Genomic DNA, 20344 nt, shown 5'->3' with positions numbered 1-20344 from the left:
AGGGCAGGCACAGAACATACATGGCCATCACTGGGTGTTGCCGCTGAAGATGAATAGATCACACGGACACAGGTCGAGGTGTGGTGAAGGAAAGAGAGAAGTTTATTTTTCCCTCCAGGATTTATAGGCTCCTGACCACAGCCAGGGATTGGATGGTCAGGATAACACTTTCTCACAGCACTGGCCATGAGAGATGTCCATCACAAGACGTGTAACAGAAAGAATGTACACATATCTATGTTTACAGTTACTGTCCTGGGAAAGTCTTTAGAAAACTATGTCAGCAAGCTCAGAAGCTGAGTTTTCAGGGCGACAACTGGGCACCCTTCTGCCCAGACATTCCCAGTGCTTTCCCTTTAAGAGAGCAAAGGTGTACGAGGCACAGAGATTGTGTGTGCTGTGCAGGGAGCTGGGGCAGCCCAGGAGACCACTCTTCTGGGATCTCTGCATGCACAGAGACATCTACCTAACAATTGAGGGATTACTTTCCACCCAAAGAATCCATCTCATGGTCCCCTCTTCATTTGTGACACAAGGGAAAATGTGAAGCGGCCAAGATGCATGAATCACTGTCCCAAACAACATATAATGAACTCATAAAATCAAAGGCAGGGTTAGTTTCAACCCGTGCTGCCAGGGCTCCTTGGACATTGTCTGGAATGAATTTAAGTTGTTACAAAACTCTCTGTGTGTTTCTCTTCCCCCCAACCCCCCAAACCATCTTTCTTCTCTCCTTCTTCACACCATGTTTTCCTGAGCTTCTTTCCCTTCCCTCCCTCCCACCTCTCCTTTCCTGCCTTCCTTCTCTCACTGTTCACCCTGGTCCTTCCTTCCCAGCCCTTTGTCCCAGCCCTTCCTCTCAATATCCCTTCTTCACCAACCATTTGGCTGCCAGCCATGTACCACCGCCACCTTGCAGAAAGACTCATTTTCAGGACAGCTTCAGACAAAAGTCTTTAGTTGATTCAGCAAAGCCCATGCCACCTGCTTGCTCTGCCATGGCTACACCAAGGGACCCCTGGGCTCCTCTCTCACTGTGAGCTCAACCCCAGACCATCAGCAGAGGCAGTGGAGGAACAGCCTCCCCAGACAGTCTGGAGGACTGGAGAAATGTGGCTGCATGCATTTGACCATATGCTCACACTTCTGCTGCCTCACAGGAATTCACAGAATCACAGAAACTCCTGAGCTGGAATTGGCCCCTAAACATTGAGCCCAACTCCTGGCCTTGCACAGGACACCCCAACATTTCCAACATTGTGGCTGAGGGCATTGTCTGAACACTTCTGGAACTCTGGCAAGTTTGGGGCTGGGACTTGCCTACGTGCCAGCACTTCCAAAGAGGACAAGGAAGCAGACACTTCGATCCCACCACTGCTTCAAAAACCAGGGATTTGTTTATATCACAGTGGCAGCTGCTGCTTGCAGCTGAGTAGGCTCTGGAACCACAGGAGATGCACGAGTGAGTCTGAGCAGCAGCAGCCCTGCTGCCTCGGAGACCTGGGCTGGTATCCCTATGCTGCAGCTCATGGTCCCAGGAGCAGGCTGGGGCCCCTAACCCTTGGGCAACCAAGCCCCCTGTGCTGTGCCCAACTGAGCAGCAGAGGCACGGCCCAAGCTGCTGAGGCTCTCTGGAATCCCAACCCAAACCTACCCAAACACTGAATTGGTTTGGAGCAAACAAGATCTAAGCCAAACCTCAACCCCAGCCATGCCAGAGCCAGCCTAGCAAGCTGCTCCCAGCTCACACAGGACAGTTCCATCTGCCCGGCAGGTTTGTGGACCTCCTCCCTTGGTGTCTCGCTGGGAACACCCCTGAAGCACCAGGCACACGCTGTGCTCCGATTGCAACATCGTTCTGCGGTGGCCGCCTGCTCCTCCAGCGGTGGTACCTGCCAGCAGGCAGGGCTCGCATCGGCTCCTTCCGATCCCTGCACAAGGCTTGGAGAGGGGAAACGAGAGCACACGGGAGCGGGGTCCTCAGTACGTGAACATGCTGAGGTAGCTGACGAGGTTTATTAAAAGAGCCCCTTGTGCTAAAGCTAAGCTTTGCTTCTGACTTCAGGCCAGTCAACAGCATTTGGGCCCCTGGAAAACAGCTCCTAAAATTCGGGTGACATGTTTCCCAAGAGAAACCCTCACTCTGCATTCACATAATCCCGCTCGGCAGAGATGCCGCTGGCAGGCAGCTGTGCATGCTTGAGAGGCACCCGCTGCCCCGAGAGCATCCCGAGACTGCGGTGGCACAAGGCGTGCAAGACACACACAGCGTCCTCCCACTTGTGACAAGCACAGCATCTTTCTTCTGATGGCAAGAGGACAGGAGCAGCATCCTCCTGCCGACGGGAACATACACTCGGCTGTCAGTGCCCCCGCGGGACCGCTTTGTCCCGCTGCTCCAGTGCGCTCTCTTCGGCTGCCGGAGCCCCTCAGGCACGGACCGAGAGCCGCGGCCGCAGCTGCGGGGGAACGGCTCCACCTCGCGGCCAACGGGCTGGGCTGGGCTCCCTCAGCGGCCGAACGGGCCCGCGGCTGCTGCCGGCTCCATGGGGACACGCGTGTCCCTTCGCCTGCCGTGGGGAGGGAGGATGCCGGTGCCACAGCGGTCACTGCAGTGCAGGGGCACAGACAGGAGTGTAAGGTGTGGGGGCGACATGTTTGAGTGGTCTGCATACACAGCCATGGCAGTGATGCGGGGATGGAATTAGTTAAAGATGAACCAAAATGTATTCAGAAAAGGGCCAGGCTTAGGTCTTGCAGCTCAGGAAGCTGATAAGAGAGAAAGAGAGAAAAATTCAGTTCATGACCCAGCTGAATAGGGGCACTTGGGACATGCTCATCAGCATTGTCCAGGAATGTTTTCACTGTAAGCAGGGCCATGCAAGTCCCTTTGCCATGGGCTCCAAGTAGCCACAGTGGGATAACACAGAGCTGAAGATGTGCCAGAAGAGCAGAGCCCGGAGTGCCTACAGAACTGCCACTTTCTGGGAGCATGGAGCATTTTTGAGGACTTTGTTGTATATTGTCCCCAGCCTCTGCAGCCTCTTTCCACAGCATCCCTCATTCCAAGACCAGGAATGGCAATGTCACCAGAACATGGCCTCAGCACACACCGCTGCAGGTTCAACATCTCTCCAGTCTTGCTAGCAGACTGCAGTCCCTTGGGCTGCCCCACCTTGGCCTGGGGCTATAAGCTGAACATTGGCACTGTGCCTGAGCTGTGCAATGTTAATGCTGGGGTGAGCAGGGCCAGGGCGGGGCAAAGTCTACATAATGTCACTGCAGTGGTAACGTGTTATATGGAGTTATATGCTGGGTTGGTGATGTCACACTGGGTTCCTTTTCCCCAGGCCACACTCACTGCACACCTTTCAACAAACAAACCCTGTCTCCACCAGGGTGAACTGCCCATCCTGACCTTTTTGGATAGCAGAGAAGAGCTTTTGTGGCCCAGAGCAGGGTTATTGGTCCCCAGGGAAGACCTGTTTGGGCTGCCCCCCTCTCCCCACAGTGCTCAAACCCTGGTGCTGCCAGCACCTGGACCCCAAGCTGGGCAGAAAGCCCGAGATGTTTCTGTTCCCCAGCTGTGCAGGGCAAGAGGAAGGACCCAAATGCACCATGGATGCACTGGGCCTACAGGAAGGCTGGTGGTGAGCAGGAGAGTCAGAGTGGAGGGAACAGACTCCCAAGGGCTGCTGAGGCTCAGGTGAGCCCCAAGCCACTGGTGTGACAGAGCATGGCAGGATGCCTTGGGCAAATCACACCACACAAGGAGGGTGTCTGTACTTCCCTGCAAGGTCATTTCAGTTCCTGACAACAGCTGCTGTGACCTGCACTCCAGAAAAAACTATGTGTGGGGACGGAGGTTCTGTCCCCACAGGGTTCTGAGCACAGGGTGGACAAGCAGAGGTGTCTTTCAGGAGACTGATAGTTCCAAAAGGGAGGCAGATAAGGTGCCCTTGGAGTAGTAAATAGCACAGAAAGAAGGGAAACATGAGAAGTATGGAGTCATCCTGAAGATGACCCAGTGGTTGAAATGGGATCCTCTTCTCTTACTGCACTGGGAGCGGGGCCTGTGGGACCAGTCAAAGGAAAGAGTCCACCCTTCTGGCAGTAAACCTCTTCCTTCTCCAGCGAGGGGGTTAAAGAGGGGCGAGGCAGAAGGTAGGGTCTCTTCCCTGCTTGTCTGGAAGCTCGAGCCTCCACCTCAAGGAGCCGTTCCGACACGCCGGGATGGGGCTGGGGCGGCCCGCTGTGACACGTTCTCCTTCCTCGGCGGCGCTGGGGACTGGATTACAGCTGGGCTCATGTGGCGAGTGAGCCGGACGCGGTGCCGGGCCCTGGCGCCGCCGCGCATCCCGGCCCGGGGCCCGGCGCTGCCGCGGCTCCTCCCGCGCGCGGGGCCGCCAGGGGGCGCGCGAGCGCCGCGCACCGACCGCGGGGACCGGAGGGTCGGAATCGGTGCCGGGGTCGGGATCGGTGCCGGGGTCGGGGTCGGTGTCGGGGTCGGGATCGGTGCCGGGGTCGGGATCGGTGTCGGGGTCGGGATCGGTGCCGGGGTCGGGGTCGGTGTCGGTGCCGGTGTCGGGGTCGGTGTCGGTGCCGGTGTCGGGGTCGGGATCGGTGCCGGTGTCGGGGTCGGTGCCGGTGTCAGTGTCGGGGTCGCCTCCGAGCTGCTCTGTGGGCGCAAGGCAATGGCCAGGGGAGTCCTCTGCAGGGCTGGGCTGGCTCTGAGTGTGTGCTGCAGGAAAAGTGCGGAGCAGGGGGCCGAGGTACAGGGGGCAGAGGAGGGCATCAGCCTGGGGGACAGAAGGCTCCAGGGGCACTTCAGAGCCCCTTCCAGTTCCTAAAGTGGCTCCAACAGAGCTGGAAAGGGACTTTGCAGTGACAGGACACAGGGAATGGCTTCCCACTGCCAGAGGGCAGGGTTAGATGGGATATTGGGAAGGAATTGTTCCTTGTGAGGGTGGTGAGGGCCTGGCACAGGGTGCCCAGAGAAGCTGTGGCTGCACCATGCCTGAAAGCACTCAAGTATAGGTTTGAATGAGCAATTTGGTGAAAGATATCCCTGCTGTGCCATTGGATTGGATGATCTTTTAAGGTCCCTCCAACCCATTCAACAATTCTGTATCTGCCCCAGCTGACTTGGTGCTGGTGCTTTTGCTCCAACAGCTTGTGGATGTCTGTGTCCTTTCAGCGATCCTTTGTTGTCTGGGAGGCCTGGCAGGCACCAAATGCTGTGCCTTCATGAGGCACAAGGAGCTGGAATGGATGCAGATTGGGAACTTGCAATGGGCAGAGCTTCCTGCAGACCACAGGGTGACAAACAACACAGTGTGCTTGTCCTCTCGTCCTGCCAGTCCTGCCAGATCTGCCCAGGAAGGCAGCGAATGCTGGGTGATGTCAGCATGTAGAAGAACACTGAAAGGGTCTCACAGTCTGATTCCTACTTCAGTGAGTGTTCCATCCCTGCTGATGTCTGTAGCACTCCCATTTGTCAAAATCAGATTCACATCTTTCTCTCAGGCTCTCCATCCTATGAAGAGGGAATGGGGGAAACAGGGATTCAGGAAACCACTTCTGCCAAACTGAAACTGAGCTTTCACTGATGTGGGGCCTGTGGACAGCAGTCCCAAAACTTTTTCATATGGTGACCAGTGTTTCTAACATCATGTTTGAGTCACTGGATGGTGGGGGTCCAATGGATGTGAAAACAGCAGCACTGAGGTTGTGATGATGCAGCCCCCCCAGCTCAGCACCACCCTGGAGCAGCCAGGCCAGGCTGGTTCAGTATCACGGATCACGTTCATGATTGTCCTTGTGTTTCCTGGTGAGGAAAATGCCTTCAGGTCCATCCCTTGGACAATTCCTACTTCATGTCACTTCTAGCCATGCCCCATTTTGCCTTATTGCCTACCTCATCCCAGACTGTCCCTGGTGCCACACTGTTCTTACAATCCTGGGTCTTGCTCTGCCTCGCAGTCTGATCTGATCCCACACAAAGCAAACATTGGTCCTGCTCTAGTGTCTCATCTGGGATCTGCATTGGGGCTGCTCTTATGGCTTCTGGCTTGACTGCCCAGCTGTCCAAATGCATGAGTGTCCCCAAGAGAGACAGAGGGGCTACAAGACACCTGTAGCATTGGACTTAGAGCCTTGATGTTCCCCTGCTCATGGCCCGGTCTTCTCTGTCCTGTCACCCGGTGGCTTCACTCCTGTTTATCCACGTCCCTGCTGCTGGAATAAGAGGAGAAATGTGTTTAGTGCAACAAGGCAGAAAGCAGCCAACAGCAATTTCCCTGGGGCTTGCAGCCAGCTGGGGTCTGCTCCTTCAGCGAGCATCTGCCAGCCGGCTGGGAGAACTGCTCCTGCAACCTGCTGCCCCAGAGCAACAGGATGTGGGTAACCGAGGGTCCCCCGGGAGCAGGGTGATGGTGGGTGGGGCTTTGAACGTAACGGGTGGGCACTGTGCTGGCACCTTGCCCTTGTTCGCGTCTCCGGTGCTGTCTTCCGTCCCCACATCCATTGCAAGGGCAATTACAAGAGGATGCTCTCCAGGCCAGACTGGCAGATATGGGGGCCGCAGAGCTGTGAACACGACCCCAATGAGGGAAAGAATCCAGGTCCGGGTTTCCTACTCTCCTGCACCGCCTCGTGCAAACTGATTAAATTAGTTTCACCTTTTTTGTGCCCCGCTCGCAGGTGGCCTGGGGATAGCGGAGCAGCGCCCCAGGGGCAGCCCGGAGGCAGCTGCTAGGTACGGAAGTGCCCCGCTTCTTTCTCCCCGCCCAAAAATCAGAGACCAAGGGCGACTCTGGTGCAGCAGCGTGTGAAAAGCCCCTGCACCACGGGATGGAGCGGAGACTCCAGCTTCCTCCGTAAGAGGAGCTGCTCCCGCCTGGTAAATGCCTCATTTGCTCTGGGAAGCAGAGGGAGAATAACCAACCGGCTGCCTTGGCTGCGGCACCGCCGAGCCCTCGGCGTGGTGGGCTACGGCCCGCAGCCACCCGCACTCCGCGGGGATGGACCCGCTGTGGGCTGAGCGAACTCCTGCGGTGCGGCGGGGCTGGCCGGGTGGCAGGTGGGACCGCGACCCCCGGGACCCCGCGGGGATCGCTGCCCCCGGGACCCCGCGGGGATCGCTGCCCCCGGGACCCCGCGGGGATCGCTGCCCCCGGGACCCCGCGGGGATCGCTGCCCCCGGGACCCCGCGGGGATCGCTGCCCCCGGGACCCCGCGGGGATCGCTGCCCCCGGGACCCCGCGGGGATCGCTGCCCCCGGGACCCCGCGGGGATCGCTGCCCCCGGGACCCCGCGGGGATCGCTGCCCCCGGGACCCCGCGGGGATCGCTGCCCCGGGACCCCGCGGGGATCGCTGCCCGCCGCCGGGGCCGCCCCGCTCCCCGCCCGGCTCCGGCCCTGCCCGCTGGGCTGCCGGCGGGGCGGAGGGCGGAGGCAGGGCTGGCAGCGGCGGCGGGCGGCGCACACGCACACACCTCCCTGCATGTGATTAAATGGCTAGAAATCTGCTTCTGATTTCCTCGGGGAGGTGACTTTTCCCTTCTTTTCAACCCGGGATTTATTGGAGCCTTTTTACTCCGCGTCCAGGCGGCGGTCGGGGCTCAGTTTCTCCAATTCTTGCTTTTCTTTTCGTTTTTATTATTTTTTTAAGGGGTGTTTTTTCTTTTCCCTTTCCTCTCCTTTTCGCCCTCCCCCCGCCTCCCCCCCCTCCCTCCCGCAGCCGAAGCAGCCGCGGGCGGGAGCGCGGCCGACTGCGGGCACGGCGCTGGGACCCGCCCGCACCGCCGGGAGCAGCGCTCCCGCTTTCCACTATTTCGCCTTATTTCGTCCTCCACGCACGATTCCCTGGAAATTTGTTATCATTGCTTCCCCCCACCCACCCACCCTTTTCTTCACTTTTTTTCCTTTCTTCGTGCTGCGGCCAGCACCGGGAAGGAGCTACCCCTGCCCGCCGTCCGCCCCGCCGCGGCCCCGGCTCCTCTCGCCGCCGCTCCCGGACCTGTCGCCCACACCGGCCCCGCTACCTGCCCGGCCGCGGTAAGCTGCGCTCCCAACTTCCCGGCGCTCCGGGCTCCCTCTCTCGTCCCCACCGCTCCCTCCCTCGTTGCCTTTTATTCCTCCCTCTCCCCCCGCACTCACCCTCCCTTTATTTCCCTTTCCATCCTTTCACTGCCGAGAGCAGGACCTCCCCGCAGCGGGGCTGCCCGCCTGCCGCCGAGCCCCGCTCCCGTCCCCGGGCAGCTCCGGCCGCCGCCGCTCCGCACTCTGGCCCGGCTCGGCCCGGCCCGGCTCGCTGCCGCCGCCCCGCAGAGCCGGCCCGGGGGCTCTCGGCGCCGTACGGAGCCCCGCAGTGTCGCAACCCCGCTCGGTGCGGGTGCGGGCAGAGGGGAGCCCTGCCAGGCCGAGCCTGCGGTGCCAGCCCCGGCTGACCGGGCACGAGGCATGCACGTGGTCCCCTGCCCGCTGGTCCCACTGCAGGCTCTGCTCCGCTTGTGAGGGCTCCGCCGGCACAAAGCCACCCACCTGGGCGGGCGGCATCGCCCTTGTCGCTATCCCAGGCTGGAGTCTATCGCTGGTCCCTTCCCAGCATGGCTGCTCCGAGAGACTCCCCTTCGGGGTGGCTCAGAGCATTGGCTCCCTTTGGAAACGGCTTCTGTTGGATGTGCTCTGCTCCATTGCAGTTCTGGAGCCAGGCTGGGCAAGACCCTTGGCACCCCGGGCACCCGGCCCTTGAGCCACAGCTGGGATGAGAGCTCTGGCCAGTGAACGTGCAAGTGGGCAGCTTCACGGGAAGAAGGGAAGCTGGGCTGCGTTTGGTGGGTTTGCTTTTGCTTTCCTCTCTTGGAGCTGCTGAAACCTCATTTCCTCAAAACACTATCCTACCCACAGCTTCCCTGGCCCACTGGAGAGTGGGTGGAAAGTCAGCTTTCTTGGGATGAGGACTAACATGTCCATGGGGACATGGTGCTTGGCAGTCTGCTGCATCACCAAGCAGGGTGGGTGAGGAAGGCCCCGTGGGCAGGAGCATGAGCTCCTCTGGCAGCACAGTGGCTCTGCTGGCTTGATGCTCATCTATGCAGTACTTGGGCATGGATACTCCTCTCTCAGGCAGCTCATCCCATGAATGTATGGGATGTAAGCCAGGCTGAGCATCGCCACCTCCATCCATGCCATTTGTGTTGGACTAGTGGCCAGACTGAGACAATACTGAGTGCAGACCTGGATGTGCGCACCCTGCATGGCTGGAAATGCCACAGATCCTTCTTTCCCGGACAAGTTTGCTGTTGCCTGTCTCTCAGAGCTAGGAGAGGCTAGATCTCTCCGTAACCAGTGGAGAGGGATGTGGCTTCAGCTGTGTGCTGGAAACACCCCCCCAAGGTGTTTGGATGGATAGAGGTCAACTTTTTTTCTCTTTTTCTGCAATATCCCATTTACAAAACAGAGGGAGCTGCTGTGCTGCTCTGACACCTGTTTGGAGCAGGCTGATGAGGGGACAAGAGATCTAGCAGTCCAAGATCAGGGTGGGCTGCAAGTATCCCAACATCCCCTCCTCTTCCACCTGTGTGTGGAAGGAAGGTAGGTCTCTGCAGAGGAGAGGGAAGGTGTAATGCCAGGCTGGGAAGAAGCTGATGCGTGTCTGCGGGCTGTGGAAGAGAGAAGCCTGGCCTAGGGATGCAGCTGAGCGCAAGATGCTCACCAGAAATGAAAGCTGCTAGGCGTTGAGGCTGAGGGGCATTTCCACTGCTCTCTGAGCACCAGAACAATGGTGTCTTCTTCTGGGTTGGACAGAATGGAGGTCCCACCTTGGCTGGCTGCTGGAAGTGTTAAGTGTGAGTCCGAGAGGGAGTTTCCCCAGCCCTGAAGGAGGTGAGCATCAGTGCACACCTTGGGGGGTGTGCTGACACATCTTCAGCAGGGAAGCAGCCCACCATGTCAAAAGTGTTGAGATAGCACCTCTGCCTCCTGTTCCCCCACCCTGGTTAGTCAGGCCCTGCTCCATAAGGAAGCAATTATTTTGTGCCCCTTGGAGCCCCTCCCTGAGCCTGCGCAGGACACTTGCGCTTGGTATGGAAACGCGACAGATTTTCCATATTCCACTTTGCCCCGTGATGTTTAAAAACGTACGTGACAGCTTCTTCCTAATGCTGCAGGCTTGGCTGGCACTCAAGCAATAACAGACTGTGGGACACCAGGGGCATGAAATATCGCACCAATAGCCAGAGAGGGGGTAAAAAAAAATGAGATGTCAAAGTGCAGTATGTTTCCAGCCCGTTATTGTGAGCCATCCTCTGCCCAATGTGAGAGATCTTTCAAAGCTGGCCAAATGTTGTCATTTCTGAATACCATTTTAAATATTCATCCAGACTATTTTCAACATCTGTGCCCGTCATGTTGTGAAAATGCAATGAGGGATGTTATGGAAACCAGATCACTTTATTCTCATATGGAGTGGAAAGGGGTGGAAGCAATGAGGACTTGTGGACTGGAACTCTGAATCCCTTGCATCCACTGGGAATAGTGGGAGGAAAACCCTCTGCACCTTGAGGGATACTGCTGAGACCACTCAGTAGAGCCAAGCACTGTGGTAGGAATGTGCAGAGGGGTTCGGAAGACTGCAGTGGAGTTAGGGTTGGGTAAAACAACTGTCTGGTCAAGATGTAGTAGAGGTTAATAAATGGGGTAGAAAAAAGTCATAGAACACCCTGAGTTGGCAGGGACCCACGAGGAATCCAAATGCATCCAGGGAGTGCTTGCTTGTCCTGCAAAGTGGAGAGCTCTAAATGTCTCCTTGAGCTACTCTTGCATTGGGAACTTTAGGAGGAGATCTCCAGCTTGTACTAGCTGGGGAATGCAAGAGTGTTGCAGAAAAATGGATTCAGGTGCACATAACATGGGTGATACTATGCTGAAGTCTCCTCTCCCCAGAGTGGGACCAGTGGTGAGCAGAATGGGCTCACCCATGCTGGGCGTTGGTCCCTCCTTCCTGTGGTCAGTATGGCTTATGAGTTACTACAACTGGTGAGCAGGGATGTGTCCAAGCATCCTGTATTTGACAGCTCCATGCACATAGCTGAATAGCCTGGGGACTGTTTGTTTTATGGTGGATTTCTTTTTTCCTTTATTTTTTGGTTGTTTTCAATAACCTTGGAAATCTGGGCTCCATTGCTGCCTTTTGTAACATTGGGCTGCAACTAATTCAAGCCAGGCCAGATCCTGACCACAGGTATGCCAGTGTAAATTTGAATGGAGTTGCTTACGTCTTGGTTTGGCCCGATGTGAATGGAGTTACTTCGGGCTGATGCCAAAGCACTGAGATCAGAATCTGGCCCATCCTTTCCTGTGTGCAGTGTAATTTGTACGTGTCTCCTGGCACCACCAGGGTATCGTATGGCTTGTGTAATTCTGGCTCCAACCTGCCAAGAGTGCATTGCAATATCCATCACCTGCAGTGCCTGCTGCAGGATGATGCTGCTCTGTAATTGCCCCCCTGAGCTGTGCATGCAGGGGGCTGAGAGCCCAAGGGGCTGCATGGAGTGGGCAGCCCTGTGGTTGTGGGGCCGTGAGCACTCAGAAGCTTCTGATACTTAAATATCAGGAGAGATGAGGGAGCTTGTAAAGGAAAGTGAGGCATCTCCTTTGTGCCATTAGCCATGTCCCAAGTGGGCACCAGTTGCTCCATTAGCAGCTGGGAAGGCGATTAGCACTCCCAGCCACACTGCATCCCTCCAGCCTCTCCCAGCGCACACTCCCTCCCTCTGGAAAGCTGAGCCGGACCAGTACCTTGGCTCCACGGAGTTTTTCCTTTCACTTAAAATACTTCTCAGTTGTGTTTTTATATCCCAGAAACACATGGAATGATTTATCCACAGCCAGAGCAGAGTTTGGGCCTGATTCTGTTTGTTAGGTGGAGGAATTAAGCTTCCCCGAGCTGGCATCGGCATGGTGGGAGAGGGACCTGAGTATCCAAGGATGCTGGCAGCCCCCCAGGATGGATTTTATTCATGGGCTGGGGCAGAGCTGCAGGGGGTTGCTCCCACAGCACATGTGGTGAGGGAGTGCAGATGCCCTCATTACAAAGGCCCTGGAACAAGGTGGAAATGTGCAGGTTGTAGTAGCAGATACAGCTTGGTTAAGGGAGATGCTCTGGTCATTTGTGCCTGGTTTCAGCTTCTCTGAGCACATCATTCCTCTTCTGCTTTGGGTCCTGTCCCATCCTCCCAGTGGCTTCCTTCTCAGAGGGCATCTGAGGTGCTGGTGGGCTTTACTGGGGATGACAATTCAGGAACGAGCAGTCCTCCTGGATCAGTCTTACCCAAGAGTCTTAGTTGTTGGACCCCCTCAAGTATTCAGGTCCTTTGGTCCTTGCCCAGGAATCTTCTCTGCTTCCTGATCCATGCCTTTTGCTGTGCATATTTGTGTCCCATGCGGGTGGGTGGCTCCATACCTGCCCCACATGGCCCAGTCATTCCCATCTCAACCAGTTCCAAGGAAGGCCACGTCTTTTCCTCAAGTGATGCAACTCCCCCCCACACCATGCTGTCCTGACCTGGAGGAGAAACACAATCGACTGCAGCGTGGCAGCAGCATTAGTGCAGGGGCATCGACCTGGGGGAGCAGCACAATTCCCCTGTCATACCTTGGGGTTCTCCCATCCCCTTCCAGGGCAGTGCTGGCTGCTCAGCTTTAGCCATCACCTGCCCTCTAAGCCCACATCTATGCCACAGCAGAGCACCACTTGTGTGTCCCTTCACTTTAATTAGAGAAGGCTGCTCCTGTGCTGCAAAGGTCCTGGGATCAAATTTGGTTAATAACCTGCTTCCCTCCCTGCCCTGTGTTGTTCCACCTAATCCTGTAATTACTTCAGCGAAGTTGCTGTGGCCCCAGTCTGCCAGGTGATGACCCTGGGCCTGCTGGAGGCACCAGCATCCACATTGTGGGAAGTCTCTTCTCCTTGCTCTGCCTCACCTGCTGCACTTGCCTCATCCATTCTGTTTTGGGGACCAAGCACCTACCTGATGGCTCAGCCTTGGGAGAATGGAGCTCCAGGCATGCATCTGCACCCAGCATTACCCTTGGTAGCACTGCCTCCTGGAAAGATGATAGAAAAGGAGCCCATGGTGGGCTGGAGCATTGTCCTGACAAGTCTCCCACAAGGCAGGGAAACACTGCTGGTTGCTCTGAGAAGCATGTGGTTGTAGAGAGAAGGGGTGTGGAGGTGTTGGATGTGGAAGCTAATTTTTTTTTTTTTAAAGCACTTCTGAAGTGCTCCAGCAGCATGATTTCCTTCCAAGCCACACGGCTGTTAGCATGCCCAGAGTGGAGGAGTGAGGAAATAGCCCACCTCAAAAATGCAGTCGCTTCTGGGGAGGAACTGGGAGGGCAGCTGCTTCCTTGGGAAGGGTGAGCCCTGCCGCCACATTCCCCCGGGCCACGGCTGCTGCTGGTGGCAGGGAGCTGACAGCCTCCTGAGAGCCTCGCTGGGGACACTTTTGGGATGCTGTCCCTGGGAAAGGGGCTCCATTGTTCATGTCCCTCCTCATGCCAGATCCAGGAACATGCTGGGTTGGATTCAACACCCAGGAGTCATCCCAATTCTCTCTGCTTCATAAGCAGTGTCTCCATTTGATCTGAACCAGGAGCAGCAAAGTTGGGAAGTGGAAAGCGGGGGGGCAGATGGGGACCAGGGAGAGAAATACCCACTCCCAGGCCTCTCTGGCAGCTTGCCGGCAGTCCCAGGGTCATGCTGAATATGCATAAAAGGGAGCAGATTGCAGCTTGCCCTCCTCTCCAATACAGAGGTGAGGCCCACGGAGACCACTGGCCCCAGCTCTCTTTCAGTGGGATAATGGGGTGAGCTGAGCAAGGAGCGTGCGTGCCTGTGTGTGGTCCTGCGGATGATAATGATTTCCACTCATGCCCTGCCTCCACAGCGCTGATGTGCTGCTGAGCGAGTGTTGGCTCCCTGATGGCCGCTCCCCGACAGCAGAGCCACCAAGACTTTGGCACTGAAACTCAGGGACTTGTGCCTTGGTAAGACTGGCAGGAGGAACGAAGTTTCCCACTGTGGCAGGGAGGATGAGCAAGAGATGCTCATGCCCCCATGCATGCCTAAACCAGCAGTAACCTGGTCTGAGGTTCTAGGCCTGCTGCTCCAGTGCTCATAACAGCTTTGCCTGTGGCCTCTCTCCTGGCTACCAGAGATGCTGCTGCTGTTGCTTTCCCCTGGGCATGGGTTTCCCCACACCTTTGTGTCTTACAAACAGGAAATTAAAAGGCCTTTGCTTGAGCATGTCCCTACTCCTGTCACCTTGCTGCCACATAGCTGAGAGGGTGTGGAGGAGACTCTTTGTTGGCAGAGTTTAGTAGATGCCTTGTTCCATAGATCCTGATTCTCCTTGGAGTGGATGGACACAGCTGCTGAGGACCCCTGGGGGTTTCTCTTCTCTCCTCCTGGTGCAGAGGTTTTCCCCACAGATTATCTCCGTGCTAGTGCTGCCCTGTGGGTGGTGGGATGGGAAGTGATGGCTGCAGCACCTGAACTGCATGCCCTCTGTGGGATGTGCAGTTGGAGGGGGGCAGTCGGGGGGAGAGGGCTGGCAGCATCACAGGGCCAAAGGTGCTGTGATGGCTTCTGCAAGTATCTGCGTGGCCAGGTCCTGCTGGGCGTTGAGGGGGGGGGTCCATCAGCACTTTGCAGCCCCTTTGCTGGGTGAGAATACAGGAACAGAGCTCTGCCAGTGGGCTGGCAAGGGCTCGTGCCCACTGTGCACTGCTCAGCACCAGGCAGGGGCTGGGCACCATCCTGTCAGGATTGTGTTGGGGGATTAACCAGCCACAACCTTTGCTCCACAAGCAGATGCAGGGATCTGGCAGCAGCCATAGCTTCATCTCCTGCTCAGGAGGCAGCTGCCTGCAGTGGGGCCAGGACTCCCAACAGGGCCCTGTAGGCTGCCTGCAGTGGGGGATGCTCTTCACTACCTGGTGCTCATAGCATGACACCTCCTCTGCTGTGGTGACTGCTACATCCCTGCAGTCTCTAATCTTGCAGCCACACTCCTCAAGTAGTGGGTTCTCAATGCTCTGGGCACTCCAGGGAGAGTATCCTTTTGACGTGGTCCACTGGAGCCCAGGCTAGCTCAAATGACACCGGTGCCACACCAGGTGTGGGGAACTGCTTCAGTATGGGAATTACTTAAGGCAGAACCTTTAGAGCCGCTTGCTCTACAGTGTAGAATTGCTAACCGACGTCAGGGATCGGGCAAAGGAGTAAGGAGGAGGTTCTCTGTATGAGGTTCCAGCAAAGAAGGATTTACTGGGGCTGAAGGGGTCAGGGGCAGAAGAGCCCTGAGCACTGCTCTGTACAGGATTAAATACAGTGAGGTTTTAAGGGGTAGGTACAAAATCTTAACCAATCAATAACATGCAGGGGAGGAGCATGAGGTGGGGTTTAGAATATAGGAACCAATGAGGGTAAGGGGGAGGAGAAGACAGGTCTCATGGGCCAATGGGGCCTCGAGGAATCGGGGATTTCCAAAGGGGAGGGATCACAGAGGGCTGGGCTGACTGGGGATGAGCAGGGAAGGGTCCAGAACAAGGGGCAGGGTTTACAATGAAACATAGAGAAGGTACTGGAATAAGGGGTTGGGTCACAATCATGGGTAACATAGGGGAGGGTACAACTTAGGGGCAAACCAACTCTGGGGGAAACATGGGAGAACATAGGAATAAACCATAACAATAAAACTATTAAAACAAACATGGGCCACAACATTCTTTGTCTTGCTGACAGCCAAGTCACCGAGCCACAGGCTGACATGTCCCCAAAAGGCTCTGCAGCATTGTGGTAAAGCTAGAACGGTGCTGCTGGGGCAATGCAGGGACCACCAAAGGAGATTCCAATTTTTCACATCTCTTTTTCCATCAGAAGAGGATTAAGCAGTGAGGAAGCACAGGGGCAGGTTTTGCCTTGGGGGAGATGTCCCAGAATGGGCTGAAACTCCTGTCCCTGTAGCTCCCTTGGTAGGCACAGGCTGTGGCTCTGGGCTGACTGTAGCTGGGCAGGGAGGAACTTTTCCCTGTTAGTGGTTTGGCAGCCTGGAGATGCAGTTTTCTTCCACAGTCATGGCTCCTTTTTCTTTCAAAATGGAGTAACAAACAAACAACAAAAAAAAGCAGTCCTGGATCATTGAAATGGGCTGTGCCTTGGAGCCTCCTTTGGCCAGAGTGGGCAGATGGAAAGGCAGGAGTGGCACTGGGGCTGTAGGTGGGGGTTGGAGGCAGGGATACTGGTCATGCAGAGCATTGTTCCTCAAAGAGAAACACAAGTTGTCCTGTAAAGATTTACTAGTGAGAGAGGGGGCAATCAGGGCATCCCCTCCTGCCTGGTCATGGCATTGGGCTGTTAGAGGATGGACATCTTTGCTTTGGCTCAGCACAACCCATGGGATGGCAGGACTGATGCCACCCACCCCTCCAGGAGGCTCAGGGGTCTGCTATGGCAAGAATGGGGCAGGGCAAATCTGCATTGTGAGGGAGGTCCTTCATTCATTCATTCAGAGCCAGCAGGAGGGAATGTGACCTCCAGACCTCTTCCACTCTTCAAGCCAGTAACTCAGGAGATGGGCCACATCTCCTGGGAGCCACTAAGCTCCCTGGCCCTGTGCTGCAGCTGCTGAGAGAGGAGCCCAGCCAGGTCCTGCATTTGGTTCTGGCCTTTCCGCCAGTAAACAAACACACCAGACCCAGACCTGGATTTCTTGGGGGTGAGGCCAGAATAACTTCCTTTGTTGCTGAGTAGTGTGGCAGAGGAATTTGGAGGGGATCCAGCCCCTGGCTTTGAGAAGCCACTGTGCCCATAACCAGCAAAGAAATCAGTGGTGTGTTGAGGAGCTCCAGGTCTTCATTCCAACAAGCTCCTGCCTCTTGCGCAATGTGCATTCAAGGTGTTTTTGCTGCTTTCTGTTTCTCCTGCTCTGTCAGGAGCTATTTTGTGCCACAGGTGGAAAACTTGGGGTTTGCATCTCCTGTTGCATATGAAAGATCTCCTCTAACTTTTCACCACCAGCTCTTGTCAGCCACGCAGTGACAAGGTCTCTGAACTGTGTGTGACAGCTTGTGCCTGCTGGCAGGCAGGAACATTCCTATCACCACAGGACAGTTTGTAAGAGGCCAGGGAAGGGCTGTACCCTGGTTTCAACCTCTTCCTTCCAAAGCTCAGGCCATTTTCCCATTTCTGTGGTATTTCAGTCCTGCTGATGAGCAGAGAGGGATTGGTGTGGATGAGGCAATATGAGGTAATTGCCTCCCTGCCCTGCTCCCAGGATACTGCATCAGTGGATATAGGGTGGGAAGATGGGTACAGGTGATGCACCAGACATGGCAGAGTTTCCCATCCCTTACCAACCCTCCCAACATGGGTGGTGCTGTGGCCAGGACACTGCTGGTGCGACTCACTCTTGTTCTTCCTCCAGGGAGGAGCCACTTCCCTCTCCCCAGAAGGATGGAGGTCCTGCAGCTCCTGCGTCTGCTCCTCACCACTGCCATGCTGGGCCTGTCTCAGACAGTGAACCCCTTTGTGGCCCAGCAGACTCCCCCAGACCCTTGCTATGATGAGAATGGTGCTCCTCGACGCTGCATCCCTGAATTTGTCAATGCTGCCTTTGGGAAAGAGGTTCAAGCCTCCAGCACATGTGGGAAGCCCCCGACACGGCACTGCAATGCCTCAGACCCCCGCCGAGCCCACCCACCTGCCTACCTGACTGACCTCAACACCGCCTCCAACATGACCTGTTGGCGCTCAGAAACCCTCCACCACTCACCCCAGAATGTCACCCTCACCCTCTCCCTTGGCAAGAAGTTTGAGGTGGTCTATGTCAGCCTCCAGTTCTGCTCTCCCCGGCCCGAGTCCACTGCCATCCTCAAGTCTATGGACTACGGCAAGACCTGGGTGCCCTACCAGTACTACTCCTCCCAGTGCCGTAAGATCTACGGCAAGCCCAGCAAAGCCACGGTCACCAAGCAGAACGAACAGGAGGCCCTATGCACCGATGGCCTCACCGACCTCTACCCGCTCACCGGGGGGCTCATTGCCTTCAGCACCCTTGACGGGCGACCCTCGGCCCAGGACTTTGACAGCAGCCCCGTCCTCCAGGACTGGGTGACGGCCACCGACATCCGCGTGGTCTTCAGCCGCCCACATCTCTTCCGTGATCTGGGCAGCCGGGACACGGGTGAGGAGGAGGGGGGCACAGGCTCCACTCCCTACTACTACGCTGTGGGGGAGCTGCAGGTTGGCGGGCGCTGCAAGTGCAACGGGCACGCGGCACGCTGCATTAAGGACAAGGAGCAGAAGCTGGTGTGCGACTGCAAGCACAACACAGAGGGACCCGAGTGCGACCGCTGCAAGCCCTTCCACTACGACCGGCCCTGGCAGCGGGCTAGTGCCCGCGAGGCCAACGAGTGTCTGGGTAAGGCATTTTTAAACATTTTTGTTTTCTGGGGCTGAAACGCTAAAACAGTGATGGGTGCTGAGCCAAAGCGATGGAGTGTGCTTGTCCAGAGATGCTGGGGAGCATCCCCTGTGCTGGAGGATTGGGAAAGGCTTAACCATCTACCCTGTCTCTGATGCAGGTGTCCTCTAAGAGATGCAGTAGTTCCACCATGAGCCAAAGCAACAAAACCTTCCCAAAAATCACTAATGTCTTCCAACCAGTCAGCAGACCTCAGCACGGGATGCCTGTCTGGGATTGTTTCCCTGGGGTAGCAAACCAGTTGTCTGTGGGCCAGAGGGGAAATCACAGCAGTTCTCTGTGAGATGTGCTTGGGGACAGGGAGCAGGCAGAAAAACCTGGCAGAGGCTGAGGTTCCCAATTCGAAATTTTATCCTTTGTGTTCATTCTGTGCGGTGATTTTAGCTTGTCTGTCCTTGCAAAGGTTTCCCCAAGTGAAAAATATTGTCACCAAAATACCAAACTGATATTAGTTGGCTGTCCTACTTGCGAATACTTACGGGATTTTGGTGGAGACTTTTGCTTTTTGTCCTGGTTTGGAATGGGGTTGGGGGATGCCAAAGTCTTGTGAAGGTCTGGGAGAGGGAGTAACAGCCTTTCGTTCCTCCTGGACAGGAGCCCAGGTCTCAGGGGGTGGTGGGAGGATGGTGACAAGGGAAAGCTGTACCATTAATCAGCCTCTGAAAGGCTCAGTGGATGTGCCAGAGGTCAGAAGGACTTGTTATTATTTGTGATCGATGTCTTGTTGAGAACCCAGCTGTCCACTTCAATATATACATGTTACAGCAGATTTCTTCTAAGAATGGCTAAAAAGGCAGTGGATTCAAAACAAGTGCTGGAGCTGATTCTTTAAGCCACCTCATGCCCGGTGGGAATGTGTCAGCCCTTGTGCTTTTCCACTTGTTTCAGAAAGATGAGTTTTGGAGCTCAGAAAAAACCCTCTACTTTGCACCCTCACAGGGCTGCTGCAGGTAAGGCAGGGGAGGCCTCCAGCAGGTGTGTGAGGCCATGGAAACCCCCAGGACACAAGGAGGACCTCACCCCACTGGCTGCCCCCTCGTGTCCACCACTCTGCACCTACCTCACCGCCGTGTCCTCCAGTAAAGCAGCACGATAGCAGTGGAGGGAGCTCTGCTGGCACAAAAGGGGTTAAACCAGAGAAGGCTCATTTTTGAGTAGCATCTGCAGGTTTTCTGTCCATCTCGTCCAGGGCGGGGTGAGGGTCCCTTGCTCTGAGCATCCTGCCCCCAGCTGCGTCACCCTTTTGGCAGATGGAGCTGAAAAGATAAACGAGCGATGGAAGAGGAGGCGGGGCCGCAGCGCCATCCCTTCAAGCCCCCCCGACAGCCCCGCACACAAAGACCCTTCCCCGAGCTGCGTGTGAAAGTAGTTTTTTCCTGTTGATTCGCTCCCCTTCTTTCTCCCTTTTCCCTCTCGGGCTTTGTACCCTCTCTGAAGGGACCTGAAAGAGCTTCTCCGTCCCTTCGAAGGGCTTAGCGGCTGAAAGCTGGATTAGCTTCCCGAGCCTTCCCCTCTGTGCCTTTCAACAATGACATCTCCCCAGCCAGCAGGAACAGACGCAGCAATTAGCACCAATTAAAAGGAGAGGCTGCCCGGGAAGTTGCCTTTGCCCAGCCTGGGGGCTGCGGGGTTTCGGACTCTGTCCTGTGGTCAGACAGGGGTGATGCTGGCTCCTGGTGTGGATGTCAGGCGTGGCTGGGGAGTGGGAAGGAAGAGGAGGAGAGTGGGTGGATGCAGGAGTTTGGCAATTCAGTGACAGCCCAGGGCCAGGGTGGGGGATCGCAGAGCCCTTA

At 56.3% G+C, this 20344-nt stretch overlaps 1 protein-coding gene across 3 annotated transcripts in view; it reads left to right on the top strand.

Moving 5' to 3' along the window:
* The first annotated feature begins 6853 nt into the window (after positions 1-6853).
* The window catches only part of NTN3 (netrin 3), a 34572-nt gene continuing 21081 nt past the window's right edge, over positions 6854-20344 (top strand). For 2 of the 3 annotated variants that reach the window (XM_058849709.1, XM_058849705.1), the window contains exons 1-3: positions 7450-7549; positions 7947-8058; positions 17493-18488. In XM_058849709.1, the coding sequence (XP_058705692.1) occupies positions 17522-18488 (967 nt within the window). In that variant the 5' untranslated portion in view covers positions 7450-7549; positions 7947-8058; positions 17493-17521. Of the gene's footprint in view, positions 6902-7449; positions 7550-7946; positions 8059-17492; positions 18489-20344 lie in introns of those variants that run through there. The other variant, XM_058849706.1, reaches the window with a different exon arrangement.

This window comes from Poecile atricapillus, chromosome 14, assembly GCF_030490865.1.
Source record: "Poecile atricapillus isolate bPoeAtr1 chromosome 14, bPoeAtr1.hap1, whole genome shotgun sequence".
Lineage (NCBI taxonomy): Eukaryota > Metazoa > Chordata > Aves > Passeriformes > Paridae > Poecile > Poecile atricapillus.
This window is presented reverse-complemented; position numbering and strand designations above follow the sequence as displayed.